At 37.6% G+C, this 17282-nt stretch overlaps 2 protein-coding genes and 1 long non-coding RNA gene across 3 annotated transcripts; all 3 read left to right on the top strand.

Annotated features, from left to right (window-relative positions):
- Window positions 1–1257: 1257 nt before the first annotated feature.
- Window positions 1258–10327, top strand: sec23b (SEC23 homolog B, coat complex II component). The gene is made up of 19 exons (XM_082137329.1): window positions 1258–1414; window positions 2634–2868; window positions 3469–3526; window positions 3640–3726; window positions 4115–4351; window positions 4465–4547; window positions 4663–4807; window positions 5593–5751; window positions 5871–5986; window positions 6115–6238; window positions 6515–6595; window positions 6710–6799; window positions 6888–6994; window positions 7308–7461; window positions 7604–7681; window positions 8053–8214; window positions 8310–8396; window positions 9207–9428; window positions 9522–10327. Exons 2-19 carry the CDS (start codon window positions 2648–2650, stop codon window positions 9609–9611), a joined length of 2301 nt encoding a protein of 766 aa, XP_081993455.1. The 5' UTR covers window positions 1258–1414; window positions 2634–2647; the 3' UTR covers window positions 9612–10327.
- Window positions 10328–11010: 683 nt separating this feature from the next.
- Window positions 11011–12057, top strand: LOC309513900. The gene is made up of 2 exons (XR_014211554.1): window positions 11011–11298; window positions 11543–12057. It is a non-coding gene; the product is annotated as an uncharacterized lncRNA (long non-coding RNA).
- Window positions 12058–12704: 647 nt separating this feature from the next.
- On the top strand, window positions 12705–17231 carry dtd1 (D-aminoacyl-tRNA deacylase 1). The gene is made up of 6 exons (XM_082190350.1): window positions 12705–12861; window positions 13141–13231; window positions 15300–15535; window positions 16344–16441; window positions 16594–16760; window positions 16936–17231. Exons 1-5 carry the CDS (start codon window positions 12819–12821, stop codon window positions 16747–16749), a joined length of 624 nt encoding a protein of 207 aa, XP_082046476.1. The 5' UTR covers window positions 12705–12818; the 3' UTR covers window positions 16750–16760; window positions 16936–17231.
- Window positions 17232–17282: the final 51 nt, after the last annotated feature.

The following is a 17282-nucleotide window of genomic DNA, read 5'->3' as shown; positions in this document are numbered from 1 at the left end:
ACACACACACACACACACACACACACACACTCACTCAGTGTGTGTGTCGTCTATGTTTGTGTGAGTTGTGAAGTGATGCTGTTGTGAAAGTTGGATTTAAGATTGTATCTATGCGCCATCTATGGACACATTGAGATACTACAGATGAATAGGCTAACATTTTTTCCTTTTTTAAATTTAAATTATGTTCGATTATACAGCTCTACTGTCTACCTTCTTTGTATATTTGGATGTAAAACTTTTAGATTTTAGGTACTTTTTCTGCATTCAGTGCACTCTATATAATAATTATGTGGCTCTACATCACAATAATAAATTTTTCTATATCTTAAATGGATAGTTCACCCAAAAATGAAAAGTCTGTCATCATTTACTCACCCTCAAGTTGTTTCAAACCTGTATGAATTTCTTTTTTCTGCTGAACACAAAAGAAGATATTTTAAAAAAAAAATACTATGGAAGTCAATGGGGTCCATCAACTGTTTGGTTTTACATTTACTCAATTTTATGTATATTTTATTGATTTCACAGCTTTAAAATGTACTGAATATTTTTAAGTGTAAAAATGTTTCACAAAAAATTTAGTACATCATAGTTTCAGTTTTTAGAGTGTGTTTTCAAAGCTGAATTGTATGCATTTTTCATTAAAAACATATTAGCTACACTTCCCTCTGAGACAGATATAGAAAATATAGAATTAGCCTACTTAATAATATTATAATATTAATTATATCAACTGACCAGTTTTTTTATTTAGCATTCAGTGACATTTTCCCCATTGACCTAATGTTTTACTCTAAATAAAACCATATTAAATTAAACATTAGACAAGATTCTTTTTACTGTGGCTTTATCCATGTACACTTTTAAAACGATCAAATTTGGCACATCTGATTAAAATGCACTTATTTACATACTATATGAATCCATCAATATTAATAAACAGATTTCAGTACTAAATGCTATTTTTTATAATATAATATAATACAATGCTAGTTTTTATAATATAATATAATATAATATAATATAATATAATATAATATAATATAATATAATTAATATAATACATTGCCTAGCCCTTTTTATTTCACGGCATGGAAAGTATCCGAAAGTATGCGAGAAATTTGTGGTCACAGGTGTTTACGCAGAACTCATTTGCATCCTACGCTGCATCTACGCATGTACGCACAGAAATTCGACACTGCGGCGTAACGTTCTCTTGACGTTAGACGGAAGCAGCCAATCGTTGCGCACCGAGTGTGTAGTAACACGTCACTCTCTTCTGAGCTCCAGGAACACCGGCCGGGGCGAATCCTGCACGACGAAGTCATTTTCACTTGTCAATGGTGGTGTGATCACGATTATTATATATTATTTATTACAGCCTGGATCAAAATCCTCATTGATTAAAAAGGTACGTCTATCGCCGTGTTTTAGGAATGAAATGGGGCCCGGTGATGTGTTAGATTCAAATCGCAGACCCCGGATTAGGTTAACGGAAGTCAGTTTATGTGAGTGTGTTAACCGGTCAGCTACACGGATGTAACGTTATTTGGCAGTGTGTTTCGGCAATAATGTTAAGGACAATCTATTTTAAATGATATTTCTGTTGTATATCTTGCTTTCATTTTGATGTGGTGTAATAATGAAAGTGTGATGAAATAATCAAGCGCGAGTTTAGCCACTAAAATGTTAGCGTGGCGTCATGCAGATGTTTTTATTTACTATAATACGTACTATTGTAAAGTATTAACACCAATACAATACATTTAAGAACCTTCAATCAGTTGTTATTGATGTGTCTACTTTGCTGACCATTAACAGTTTGTTGTACTCATTCATAATGTTACCCTAGTAACGTTAGTTGTTTCTTATTTTGTGACTTTTGTCATGGCTAGTGTCATGGAACAGTGAGTTCATGCCTGCCTGGAAACTCTATCATTGTGTAATCAAACAGTCAATACTGGTATTGGACCATGATTTAGCATTTCCAGGGATCCCTCTGGTTTAGGGTTATCAGAGGTTAAAGTCTTCTCTAATACTTCGTTTTGTGTCTAGTCAGCAAACCTGTGGCTTGAGTTGAGTACGTACTCCGAAACAATGTATAAAAGATGTCACTGGGGAAGTACCCTTTCAAAAGTTACACCTTTGTACCTTATTTACCCCTTAAGGGTACATATTAAGGTAGTATATCTAAATAGTACACATTAGTACCTTTTGAAAAAGGGCTGCCCTAGTGACGGCTTTTGTAAATTTTTGTCTGAGAGTTTAGGTATTCTAGGACAAGTGTGTCTTAAAAATAGCATCAGGGGTGCTCCTCAAATCATCTACGCAAATCTCTGATCAACACCTTCTTAATGACGTTTGGGTTTGGCGTAGATAACCACTCTTGTTCAAAGATGCCAGTTGCGTGAAAGAATTCCTTCGTCAGAACGAAAATAAAAGAATGCAATTTCCGTTCACATTGCTGACATGGGCGAAATTGTACTTGTCACTCAGGTATTTGCTTTTAATTTTAGGCTCTGCTATCCTACCCGTCCAGTTTGGAGACACAACCCATTAGGTGTGGTTTAGGGTTAAAAAGACTTCCCTGCTCACTGTTTGCTCATTTCGCTCTTGCTGGTCGTTCACAGTTGTTCACACTGTCATGGCGACCTACCAAGAGTTCATCCAACAGAACGAGGATCGTGATGGAGTACGCTGCAGCTGGAACCTCTGGCCTTCCAGTCGCCTGGAGGCCACACGGCTTGTGGTTCCTGTGTCCTGCCTTTACACTCCTCTCAAAGAGAGACCGGACCTGCCTCCCGTCCAGTACGAGCCCGTACTGTGCAGCCGGGCCAATTGCAAAGCCGTACTCAACCCGCTCTGGTAAGGACTGAATCACTTTTCCAAGCAGTGTTGAGTTCTGTTTGTTTGTACAGTGTGTGGCCATTATAGATTAATAATAATATGACATTTAATCATGATATCTGAATGACTAATTAGTCGGTGGACTGGAATTGCTGGAATTAAGCTAACAGTCAGCAGAAGAACAGGTCATTCTGTCTTTTTAATTGAACGTTGGTGTCTTTTATCATATTGTTGTTGCCGTCAATTTATAACCACAATAAAGCACAACACAACATTTGTTGTGACACAAAATTTTGGTTTTGACTTTTTTAATTTAGGGTTAGTAAAATAGTGCTTTGCTCAAGTGGAGATTTGGTCCTTTCCTATAGTTTTCCACAGTCTTGCTAATCACATTATCCCAGAGCTTATTAAAATGTTAAAACAGTCTATAAAGAGTTATTTACTCACATTGTCATTTGGTATGTTAATTGGGTCAGGTTAGTGAACTGCTAATTGTTGCTTTTAACTGCTGTGAATGAAGGAAGACGATTGTTTCTCTTCATGTGCTAATGTCTTGCTTTATGAAAGGGTTCATCTTAGACAACTTCAGCCCATTTAACACTTGCTTTCTTTTTGTAGTCAAGTGGACTTCAGAGCCAAGATATGGGCCTGCAACTTCTGCTTCCAGAGAAACTCTGTAAGAATACATTACTGAATAAACTCATTGTCATTCTTGGCTTTGATCCATGTGATTCTCTAGCATCAGTCACACTTGTCACTGCAAGTAAATATTCATCTGTTTCTTCACAGTTTCCCCCATCATACGCAGGCATTTCAGAAGTGAACCAGCCCGCAGAACTAATGCCTCAGTTCTCCACCATTGAGTACATAGTGCAGGTAAATTTACATTTACTCTGTTTACTCTGTAGTGTACATAGACATTGTATTGTACAAACATATAGATTAGCTACAACTCCTTTAGCTCACAGACAGATGCTTGTCAAAAGCCACGTTGTCGTTCTGTGTATTGATACTATCAGTGAATTTAAATAAGTGACCCATTTGTGACCTTTTAAAACTTTTATATGTGTCCTTCCTGTCAATATGAACAGTAAGATGTTTTAAATGTCTCCTATTCTCACTACATTTATTTAGAAATACTGTAAAACAGTAATACTGTGAAATTCTCCTTTAGCTTTTTCTAATTTGATATAGTAAAGCATCAGTACTCCAGTCTTCAGTGTCACATGATCCCTCAGAAATAACCTGGTGTATTTCTCTTCAGCGTGGACCTCCAACCCCTCTCATCTTCCTGTATGTGGTGGACACATGTCTGGAGGAGGAAGACCTCCAGGCCCTAAAAGAATCCCTACAGATGTCTCTGAGTCTCTTGCCACCCAACGCCCTGGTGGGTCTCATCACCTTCGGCCGTATGGTTCAGGTCCATGAGCTCAGCTGTGAGGGTATTGCCAAGAGCTTCGTCTTCCGTGGCACAAAGGAGCTTTCACCCAAACAGATACAGGTCAGTGATCTTTCTTTATCGTGTTTGATTTACCATTCCTAAAAAAGCCAACAAGTGAGGGTATAAATCCAGAGTTTTCAGTGAAATTAATCGGGTGCGTCATGTGTTTGCAGGAGATGCTGGGACTGATGAAACCAGCCACCTCTGGACAGCAAGGCAAACCACTAGCCCCCCATGATGCTGCTGCTTCCTGCAGGTATGAGATTATCATCATTTTACCTTGTGAAATCGTCACTCTCCTCAGCATGCAAGAAAACGATTTACATGAAGGCAGTTGTGCTCATTTTCTATTTTCTTTGCACCTGGTTTAGATTTCTGCAGCCTGTGCAAGCAGTGGACATGAACCTGACCGACCTGCTTGGAGAGTTACAGAGAGACCCTTGGCCTGTTCCTCAGGGAAAGAGACCTCTGCGTTCCACAGGCATCGCCCTTTCCATTGCTATTGGACTATTGGAGGTACAGCCAGCACATTATTCGTTTAAAAAGCTCATCTTGTATGGCATAATAAAATCTGTATTTGACCGAAGAGGGATTGAGAGAATGTAAAAATGTGGAAAGCTCAGGAAACACTTAGTTTAGGTGATTATATTCTGAAATGCATCTTCAGTGAACTAACGTTCACTACTGTGTGGGAGAGATATCCTTTTTCCCCTTACATTGTAACTGTGGTCTAGCTGTGAGTTGTCAGTAATGCTGGCTGTGAGATTCAAGGTCCACTTCAGCTGTCATGTCATATCAGAACAGTTGTACCTAGTACTCAACCCAATCATTATTCTTACATAACTCTCAAGATAAGATTCAGACTCAGACTACCAACTGCACTCTTGGGTTTGTTTGATAATAAATCTAGCATGACTGATTTAATTTTAACATGCATTATTCCCCCCTTTAAAAGACGACAATGATGTTTGAAAATGTTTAGACTGGAATACATACACCATTTAGAGTGTGTTTACCCTTGGCATTTTAGGTTCGATTAAAACAAACTCTGGTGTGCTTGCTCTGTTAGTACGGTTCATTTGAATAAGTGTAAACACTGTCATCCGAACCTTGGTGTGCACCAAATAAGTCATATTTTCAGGGGGTCTCAATGCACTTCCAAACGAACTCTGGTGCGGTTCGGACCAAACACATCTAAATGAACCAAAAACAAGATGTGACCCTAAAAAGGATAGAATGCTCAAGAATTAAATACAAGTTTGCATTTCATTCATTGTCTCTCTCTATCATTCTGCTCGTAGGGAACTTTTCCTAACACAGGAGCCCGTGTGATGCTGTTCACCGGTGGCCCCCCAACACAGGGGCCCGGCATGGTTGTGGGAGATGAACTGAAGACCCCCATCCGCTCCTGGCACGACATCCAAAAAGACAACGCTCGCCATCTGAAGAAGGCCACTAAGGTGATTACAGACTTTAATTAAAGGATCTGGTGATGTACTTTTTATATTTACGGTTATCCATAAACATTCTGTTTCATTCCTCAAAAGCTAAATAAGAATTTCTGTTGACTTCTATTTAGTATTACGAGACTCTGTCTAACCGCGCAGCTGTAAACGGACACAGCGTCGATATCTACGCCTGTGCGCTGGACCAGACGGGACTGCTAGAGATGAAATGTCTTTCCAACCTCACAGGGTGAGCATTGATTGAAGATTATTGAGTTTAATAATCTTACACGTCATTTAAACAGATTATTTATTTAATGCCAAACAATTCCAGTGAAATGTAAAGTATGGCTGAAATTATTTCTTGTTTTGTTTTAGGGGCCACATTGTCATGGGCGATTCCTTCAATACGTCTCTGTTCAAGCAGACCTTCCAAAGAGTCTTCAGCAAAGACTACAACGGAGAGTTCCGCATGGCTTTTGGCGGTACTCTGGAAGTGAAGGTAACATAGTTGGCCTTAAACCTCTGTTTAGAAGTTTTGGGGTCTGTTAGAGAAAAAAAAAAATGCATTAAATTGATCCAAAGTGACAGTAAAGATTTTTCAAATTACGTTTTAAAATAGAAATATTTTTTTACAATATTACTGATCAAATCAATGCAGCCTTGGTGAGCATAAAGAGTCTTGCCGACCCTAAACTTTTGAACAGTAATGTAAGCTATTAAGTAATGCTCCTTTGTTTATTCAACCTCTTAAACCCATTTGCCTTTTCCTTATCAGACCTCAAGAGAGCTGAAGGTATCGGGTGCGATCGGGCCATGTGTGTCCCTGAACTCCAAAGGACCCTGTGTTTCAGACAATGTAAGTCACAAGAATATATGCAGAAGAGCTTATGCTAGTTTTGCAATGGATTCCAATAAGACTTCACGCATGTATACACATATGTGAGAATGTCTCCTTTTTTTTTTTTCACAGGAAATGGGCGTCGGAGGAACATGTCAATGGAAGATTTGCAGTCTTACGCCTGCCACCACACTGGCCATGTACTTTGAAGTGGTAAATCAGGTATGTCATCATATAATTGTCTGTTCGGGTGTGATGGCTTATATTTACATTGATGTTAAAATAACACTGGTATGTTATATTTTTATAGCACAACGCCCCTGTTCCTCAGGGTGGAAGAGGAGCTGTTCAGTTTGTCACACAGTACCAGCACTCAAACACACAGCGGCGGATCCGTGTCACCACCATTGCTAGGAAGTGAGTCTGGGTTTCAGCTTACAACCTCATGAAATTCTGATATCAGTCGATATCGTGTTGAAGTCAGTGACTTAGTTGTTCCTTTTCATTCATAAGATTTCCTTTGTTGATATAAACGTTTGATGTGGCCTTCAAGTTATCTACAGTCGACATATCTCATGTTTCCATGTGCTATTTGTGTTTGCTGTTGCTCAAAATAGACAATGCGTGTAGTTTTACCCATGAATAGCTCTTCTGTAGCCCAAATTCTTGAGTGTTCAATTTGTGCGTCATCTGTTCTCGACTAACCGGTTCTTTCTGTTGTCACACCTAGTTGGGCTGACGCACAGTCCCAGATCCAGCACATCGAGTCGTCATTTGATCAGGAAGCCTCTGCCGTTCTCATGGCCCGGCTCGGAGTTTTCAGGGCGGAGTCAGAGGAGGGGCCTGACGTTCTCCGCTGGCTGGACAGGCAGCTCATTCGCTTGGTGAGTATCACAGCTATTCAGAAGGAAATGTAGGTCAATGCCTCCATAAGCGGCGATATGACAAATCGTTAAGCCGTTATTATAATTCTGAATGTAAAAGTTGCTTCACACTCACGTTTTTGTGTTTGTTGTTTGGTTTCAGTGTCAGAAGTTTGGCCAGTTCAGTAAAGATGATCCGAACTCCTTCAAACTGTCTGAATCTCTCTCACTCTACCCACAGGTAAAACATTGACTCCTTCAGTTAAACGCTTACATAATAGAGGTTTACACGGGTGATTAAAAAGTCAGTTTGTTTAAGGTTCAGATGTCTTAAATATCTTAAATGGTATAACAAAAATCTTTATTATCATTTCAAGAGGTCTTAATTTTAAGAATGGGGGGAAAAAGGTGATGGTTTAAATAAATGTTAGCATTGCATGTTCAAAGTCAAAATGCGGCAAAAGTTTGCAATCAGTTGGATGCCGTTATGCCAAGCGATTGCTTACTGTTGATGAAATATGGCAATGATTGTTGTAGGAGTGCATATTTTAGTGATTTTTAAAAACTCTGTCACATTTCTGATATTAAAAGTTGTCGGTTTTCTCTTGACAGTTCATGTTCCACTTGAGGAGATCCCCGTTCCTGCAAGTGTTCAATAACAGTCCGGACGAGTCGTCCTACTACAGACATCATTTTGTGCGTCAGGATCTGACACAGTCGCTGATTATGATACAGCCCATCCTCTACTCGTACTCTTTCTACGGCCCTCCAGAGGTGATTATAAATCCATCCCAGCATTATTATAGAGCAGAAGCAATGGAGCAGTGCAGTTCAGCTTGAACTCATCCTGTATTTGTTTGGTTTTGTAGCCTGTTCTTCTGGACAGCAGCAGCATCCTTCCCGATCGCATTCTGTTGATGGACACCTTCTTCCAGTTGGTGATTTACCATGGAGAGGTACAAATTCAAATGCTTGCATAATATCAAACCTCTTTAGATAATGATTTCTTTAAAAAAATCAGTGCCAAAAACTGAGCTAATTGCAGTGCACTCCTGGATACATGCGACTTTAGAATCTGGCCAAAATTTCATTTTAAAAGGTCACCTCATTTCCTGTTGGAAGTGCACGTATGATGCTTTACTTTAGCGAGTAAAAGGCCATTCAGTATCATTCCAAAAACGTCCACCTTTAGGTTGTGGTACATGAGTCTTTTGCTGTGAAGTCTTTTATTTTTATAAAGAAAATATAAGAATAACTTGTATTGTTAGTAATATTTCAAGATGAACACTTGCTGGACTGAAGCAACTTAGGTTTACTTGATTATCCATGCATCATTTTTAAGAAAAAACATGTTACAATGTACATCATGCTTTAGAGGAATGTTGATCTGTTCATCTCTCAATCATCATTATATTGCATTGCATTATAACTTTTGCCCCCATAATAAAAACTACAGAGCTTTGAACATAAAACTAAGCATTTAAATCCCATTTTAATAACGCATATTATTGGGAGATATAGAGTGGCAACTGATATTTATATATATTTTACGTCAGTAGCCGCTATACTGTTATAAAGATTTCTCACTGATTTACTTTATAAGCAGAATCAGAATTTCGTCTGCACCAAATTACATATTTTTGCTCAGTTTGGGGCTCTGAATAAAATTGTCAATTTTTCAAGTATATGTGCTCCATATTTCATACGTCAGGCTTTACAGAGTTCAATGGTTCAGTTTAGTGATGGTGTTATTGTCATCTTCACAGACTATTGCTCAGTGGAGGAAGGCTGGATACCAGGAGATGCCAGAGTATGAGAACTTCAAGCAGCTTCTTCAAGCTCCTCTGGACGACGCTCAGGAGATCTTGCAGACGCGCTTCCCAATGCCCAGATACGTCGACACCGAGCACGGAGGTTCACAGGCCCGCTTCCTCCTCTCTAAAGTCAACCCGTCCCAGACACACAACAACCTCTACGCCTGGGGCCAGGTACACACCCTTTCATGTGCTTCTCTTAGATGCTTGAAATGAATGGCCTTTCAAGAATGCCTGACTTCTAAATATTACAAATCTCTCTTGCAGGAGTCCGGAGCACCAATCCTCACAGATGACGTTAGTCTGCAAGTTTTCATGGACCATCTCAAGAAACTGGCTGTTTCGAGTTCAGCCTAAACTTTCTCAATAAAGGATGTACATTTAGATTGGAGAAGAACTTTTGAACCAATTATCTGGAGAAACTTCCATACCCAACCCTGACACGATAAAATGCATCTCCATGTTTGTTTAGGAGGTCCTCCAGAGAAACGGTTGTTAGATGTTTTCTAATTCTCATCTACTCAAGTAATTATGATTTGTCTGTCATGTTTGTTTGCTTATTTAATTCATTTAGTTTGGTTTTTGTCTAACAGGAAGTGTTACTTTTCATTCGTTCCCCCTGTAACGTCTGATTTCCCAAAGAGAGAATGTCTTCTGTTATCATGTTGCTTGCTGCTCTTTCCCATGCATGTTCAGACTGAAATATCTATTAAGGCTTATTTGCGAGTATCCTTATGTTCGTTTGTTCTTTTCTTTTTTTTGTATTGCACAGATCTATAGTCTTCTCGCTCTCATGAACTGTACCTGTGATCTGCTCACGTGCAGGGAGAAACAGTGTTTCATAGTCCTGTTCCTCCAGTTCTGTAATTAAATGAATGTTGTATGTAAAGAATTTAAATGTGAAGTGTGACCCACATTCCAGTTTTTCTTTGATCAACAATTATGAACTAATGCTATGCATAATATTTATAGTGAGAATCACTTAGGTTTATTTCATTTCAAAAGATGAAGTTGAGCACCTTGAATGTGCAAACTCTGGTCTTAATCTAAAATAAAAAAATTACAAATTAAAATGACTGAGGCATCTGTATTTACTTATGTCAAGATTTTATACCGGAGGAAAAGTGGCATCAAAATAACAATAAAAAAATGTATATACATTGTATTTTCGCATTTCATTCATTTAACTGTAAAGTTTTTCTTGGTTATTTGTAATGTAACTTAATTCTAAACAATGTCTACATGTAATTGTTACCATCAAAAATTACAATTGTTGTTAGCCTATAGATTAGAACATTAGACAATATAATTAGATAATATTAAAAATATTATTAGATATTAATTAAAAATGAGTAGTCTGCATTATGAAATGTTATAGGCTAAAAATTATTTTATAGTCTTTCAAGAGGAACTAAAAAGACGGCAGAAAAAGGACCGGAAACGTTGTTTGCTCCAGGCCGGTTAGTGGAATCTTGCGCCCTCTAGGGGTCGCTTGGCTGGTTGCAGAATATTGGAGTCGCATCCCAATCTGAAGACGTTTTGATTCATTTTTTTTTTATTTATATTTGACTCAAATAAAGCTGTATTAAATGTAAAAAATAAATAAAATAAAAAAATATGCGATTGGTTGATCCTGGATAGAGCGGAGATAAGTAACGGATACCAGGATTATTTTTTCTTTTTTTATTGCTACTTAGGCAGGACAATATCATACATCGGAATAATTACGCTATTTACTAACGTTAGTTATTTTAATGAATTAAATCATAAACGTAAGCAGGAGTTTAAATGGGAACCATTTTTCCCCGCATATTTTAAGGCACTCGTTCTGATTGGTCGCTCATTCTCTACGGAAGTGACATCATGTTATAATATGGCAGCGTACTTGTGATTGTTGCCAGTAGCCTGAATTCATATTTTGACATTATATTACTGATGGATCCTGTATTATGGAACAAGCGTGCGTCGCTGGTCTATGCTATTGGCATTTGGACCCTGTTTGGTTACGGATTTTACCAATACACGTACGGAAAGCATCTTCCAGGTGAATTATAACAGGACACTAGAGCGTTACTGATCAGCTGTCATCAATTCATCTACTGACATGTTGACTTATCTTTCAGTAATGTTGTATATAAATGTTGATCTCAGTTTTTTTTTTATTTGTCATAGAGCAGCTTAATCTGGGGCATTATTATACTAAAGAAATGACAACGTTGCGTCAATTTTAAAACTGTATTGCGCATATTCATAATATCATGTTGTTGTTATTGTTTTGTTTTTTTTAGTTGAAATGCCCGTCGAAGAGGAAGACAACAGACCTAATGTGAAGAAATATGAAACGACACTCATGAAATCCACCATTGTCCACAGGGAGAATTTTGTGCCATTTTCCACAAGGTTTTTAAACCTCTTCAGATCTACAAATGAAAGTGAAAAACATGAAGAAGAGAAATAAACTGAGAGTCTTTTTTTTCCCAGCGAAAAGATTAACTGTCACGTTTTAAAATAATATTAAAAAGGGATATGAATGCATTTGGGACAATTCAACTCACCTGCAGCTTAAATGAAGAGAATCAAACTCCCGTGCAACCAGAATATATGCCTTGCATCTTAAAGATCATCTTTTGGATCAATCAACATCTCTACAGGAATGAATACTGTGTTCATTGCATCTGTTAAGTTAACTGGCACCTAAAATCCCAAGCTTTTATTTTAAAAAGAGCTAGAAGTATTGTTTGAAAAAAAAAAAAAAAAACTTTCCAGAAACTATTATGAATGATAAACTTCTTCTTTCTAAACATTTGTTGGTGTGTGAAATGTATTTTTCAATGTTCACTTCATATTATTGGGGGTTTTGTTTTTGCATGATGGTCATTTGCACTTAATAACAGAGAGCCAAAACCGGCTTATGAGTGGGTCGTGTTTTGGGTTTAACCTTGATGCCCAGTTTCCCAGACGAGACTTAAAAATATAGTTTAAGTCGACTTAAATGGTCATTGACTTCCATAGTATTTTTATTTATTTATTTTTCCTATTATTTTAGTCAATGGCCACCGTCAACCGTTTGATTACCAACATTTTTCAAAATATCTTCTAAAATGCATGTTTGAGCAGTCTGAACTGAAAGCAACTTACACTGACATACACTATATTATACACTAAGTATTGGGACACCCCTCCAAATCATTGAATTCAGGTGTTCCAATCACTTCCATGGCCACAGTTCATGTGCATGTAAAGGCAGACGTCCCAAAACTTTTGGCAATATAGTGTATCTTAAAATATGCCATTGTTTTGTCTCAAGATGCACACCAGTAAGGCCAACTCCTGGCTTATGTGAAACTAGGCCTTAATGTTTTTATATGCGTATCCAATTAAGTGAGGATTTTTAAATGGAATTAATGCTAAATGCTTGTCAAACGCCTGAATTTAAGTTGTTGTGCTTTTAGTCCACAAGGGGGAAGACGCGTCAATGCGCGCGGCCGCACACATGGGCGGGGCTTCGTAGACACCGGAAGATCAAAGTGTTGCGAGTGTTACACATGATTGGAAACAAAAACAATGAAGGCGACCATTCAAAGAGTAACGAAGGCAAGTGTAACAGGTACGGCACAAAGTTCCTAATTTCGTAGCGAATGCTGTTGTCATCTGGGCGCTCCTTGTAATATTTTCGGTTAATTAATTGAAATGAAACTGAATGCGGCGTAGTATGTACAACACAATGCTGTCAGTAATGTGCCCCACTTCACATTCATAATTTAATACACGGGCATTGAAATCTACGCATTAGATAAAACGGTTCAGATTAGCACTAAATATAACACAGCTCGTGTTGCTTTGACTTTACTGTACGATGACGTCATCCATGCACTTTATGAAACAGTTGGGGAGGAGCAGATCAGTTCCATAGGCAGAGGACTGTGTGTCTTACTCGGCATCTCAGTGGAGGACACACAGAGAGATGTTGACTACATGTAAGTACTGAAATCTGCTCAAAATGAGTTCATCTCTAAGATAATACATAACGTTACATCAATCTCTTTGAGATTGAGATCAGATTTCATTCATAAGGGCTGTAGGATTGATTTAGTAAGTGGTGTATCTTGGAAAAGTGTCATTTGATTTTTGTGCTGTATCCCAAAGATACTGACACTTTTGTCCTGACACGTGTTACCTGAAATTGTTTCACAACTGATTGTTGTTTGTTTTTGATTGACACCTGTGTTGAGTTCAGCACAGCATCCATCAATACACTGTAAAAGCTTCAGGGCAAAGATGGTTGTTGTTGCTAATACAATGTCACTAGGACTAATGACCATAAGCCAAAAGTTCAGCGGGGAGTGTAATTTGATTGACAAGACATGAAAGCCCAGTAAAATTTACAAAAAGAGGAAAGATTTAAGGGATAGTTCACCCTAAAATGAAAATTCTGTCGTTCCAAATGTCGTTTGGACTAAACCACTCAGTTCATATGGATTCGTTTTACGATCTCTATATGAACTTTTTGAAGCGTCAGAGTGGTAGTTGCTTATCTGTCAATGGAGGGACCGAAAGCTCTCAGATTTCATTAAAAAGATCTTTATTTGTGTTCCAAAGATGAATGAAAGTCTTACGGGTTTGGAACGACATTAGGGTGAGTAATGATGATAGAATTTAAATTTTTGGGTGAACTATCCCTTTAAGTCATGATAACCTGAAAAAAAGTACTTTGAAAGCCTAAATCAAACAAAAAGAATGAAAGTTAAAAATATAGTTAACTCTATTGTTGAAACGTTTGGAGTGAGTTAGATTTTTTTAGTCTCAAGTCTCGTTTATTTATATAGCCCTTTCTACTACAACGTAGACCAAAGGACTGTACATCTAAAAGCAAGAAAAAACATACAAAAAACAAAATATGCAATGACAGAGTCAAGAATTAAAAGAAACAGAATACAAATACGTTTTCACACGAATTTTAAAAACATCAACTGACGGTGCAGATCTAATATCAGGGGGAAGAGCATTCCACAGTCTAGGGCCAACAACTGAAAAAGCTCGATCCCCTTTAGTTTTAAGACGAGTTCTTGGAACAAAGAGCAGTAAATAATTAAAGGACCTTTGAGATCTACCAGAGTTCATAAGCACCAAATCCTTGATATATTCCGGGGCCAACTCGTGAACAGCTTTATAAACATATAACAAAACCTTATACTGTATCCGATATTTCACAGGGAGCCAATGAAGCCTTTTCAAAACAGGTGTAATATGCTCCCTTTTCTTAATACCAGTAAGGAGCCTCGCTGCAGCGTTTTGAACCAGCTGCAATCTTGAAATAAGAGATTGACTAATTCCTACATATAGAGCATTACAGTAATCCAAGCGTGTGGAGATGAATGCGTGAATCACTGTTTCCAGATCAGGAACAGACCAAAAAGATTTCATTTTCGCAATAGTCCTTAACTGATAAAAACAATTTTTTACCACATTTTTAACCTGATGGTCAAACATAAGAGCAGAGTCAAAAATTACACCTAAATTTCTTATTTTAGGCTGAACATATGTTTCCCATATACCTAGAAAATCGGTTAAACCACTGTCATCCTTCTTCATCCCAAACACCATGACTTCAGACTTGCTGGCATTTAACTGCAAGCAGTTTTAATTTTCAATTAAATAAAATTTTAAGCTTAATTTTCATTCAGTGTTACATGATCCTTCAGAAATCATTCTAATATGCTGATTTGCTGCTGATTAGTTGAGTACAATTTGTGTCTGTACTGAGTAGTAAAGTACAAACCCCAACATAATGCTCGAGTAAATGCACTTCTTTACTCTCCTCCTGAGGGACAAACATAGAAATGTGTCAATGTAGTGCCATTGTGGCCTTAAAGGAACAGGTGAGTCAAAAATGAATTTTCTGTAGTCATTATTTCACCCTGTTTTTCGAATGTATTTCCTTAAAGATGTTTCAAGGAATGTTCATGCTGCTCTTTGCCATTTTAGCCTACAGTGACCAGGGAATGTCATTTATGTACGTCTGATCAGTATGATGTTGTTCATCAGGGTGCGTAAGATTCTTAACTTGCGTCTGTTTGAGGATGAGAACGGCCGTGCCTGGAGCCGCAGCGTGATGGACAGAGGGCTGGAGGTGTTGTGTGTGAGTCAGTTCACTCTGCAGTGTATCCTCAAGGCAAATAAGCCTGACTTCCACTCCGCCATGCCAGCTGAACTGGCTCAGCCCTTCTACAACCGCATGCTGGAGCAGATGAGGGAAACGTATAAACCAGAACTCATCAAAGGTGAGGCTAGACCAGCTAAACCCTGAACATTTCATTCTTCTGATTAAGATTAGCTTAAGGTTTTTGCTGCATTAAAGGGATAGTTCACACAAAAATTACATTTTTACTCTCATGTCATTCCAATCCTGTTTGACCCTTTTCTACTGAAGATATTTTGAAGAATATTTCAACTGTTTTGGGGTGAGTCAATTATGAAAAATGAACTATTCCTTTAATACTATTAGTCACTAAATAATTAATCAAACTAACTCAAACTTGCTATGTAGTAAAAGGACTGCTAGAGTAGTGGTTATTTATTACTTTAATTACAATAATAATAAATGAATGGGTAATTAAATAATTGATTGATTTAATCATTAAAAGTGCTAAATTATATATAAGTTTAATTTGTAGTCATTTTGTTGTGCTTTTGCTATTTTTGTCATTTTTATCTACTTTTTGTCTTTTTTGTAATATTGCTATTTCGTTTTTTTTATGAACTTTGTCAGTTAAGAGAAAAGATTTTTTTTTACATAAATTTCAGTGTTAGTTAACAATAATAACCCTAATACATTTTAATCTATTAAAACAATCTAACTTAAATGAAATGCTAAAAAGTAAAAACATTCCAAATGTTCAATACACCACTTACCCTCCTCAATAACTAGTGTAATAACTATATTGTCAATAAGTAGTATTTTTATTAAATTTTTTATATGCAGTTTTTGAAATTTCTGGAATCCCAAAATGAATTTCTGTTAATTAATACATCAACACTCCCAGTTTCTGTTAGTAAAAAGGTTGGAAACCAAGCAGCTTTGTCTTGTAGATGGGCAGTTTGGTGCTAACATGCAGGTACTTATTCAGAATGATGGACCCGTGACCATTCAGCTGGAGTCTCCTACTGGCCCTACAGACCCTAAACAGGTATCTAGCTCTGATTTGTGCTGCAATGGATGCCTTAATATTATCTTTTAGATAAACTGTAAATTCTTTATCAGTTCTTAGTACTGCATGACTTATTTTGGGACTGTATGAACCCATAAAACAGTTTACCTCTACCCTTTTTCATGCCTCAGCTGTACAAACAAGAGAAGCAACAGCAGCGAAAAGAAAAAAGCCGGTCAAAAGGCCCCTCTGAGTCCAGCAGAGAGAAGGCAGCGCTGCGCTCTAAAGCTGATCCCAGCGCCAGCAGCGGAGCCGACGGAGACGTGTCCTCTGAGCGGGAGCCGTAGAGTACCTCACCGTAAACTGAAATATCTATCTATCTATCTATCTATCTCTTATTTCCTATATTTCAGTAAATGAGTTGTCAATGAGTTAATTCTTTCTATTTTGGTTGAAATGAATCAAGCTCGTGGAGATTGACACCAAATAGCGCAGTCTGTTCATTGTATTTCTTTGTTGTTTGCCGCTTGCAGATCCAGATTTTCCAGGGGATGCTGCTGTCTTCAGGGACATCTCTCATGCCGCTGACTCTCCGTCTCATTACTGTTCTCTCAAATTGTGCCCAGTTGCATTTTCTTCTGAAACTTGGATTGTATATAAACTCAAGAACAAGTGGCAGCTGCACAGTTACTAGTAGAAAAAAGACTCAGGCTCATATCAGTAGTATTTTAGGACAGCTTTGAACATACCTGAATATTTACTAGACCATCTAATTTATTTGAAAATATACATATCTGTGATATGTTTTAATAAAAATGGAAAAGAAAAATGAGTGTTGTTTTTTTGCTAATTGCATTACCGGGAAAGTAGCGTTGTTCTT

Source organism: Leuciscus leuciscus (genome assembly GCF_965113295.1).
Source record: "Leuciscus leuciscus genome assembly, chromosome: 14".
Lineage (NCBI taxonomy): Eukaryota > Metazoa > Chordata > Actinopteri > Cypriniformes > Leuciscidae > Leuciscus > Leuciscus leuciscus.
The sequence above is the reverse complement of the archived record's forward strand: the minus strand, read 5'-3'. Positions and strand labels throughout refer to the sequence as shown.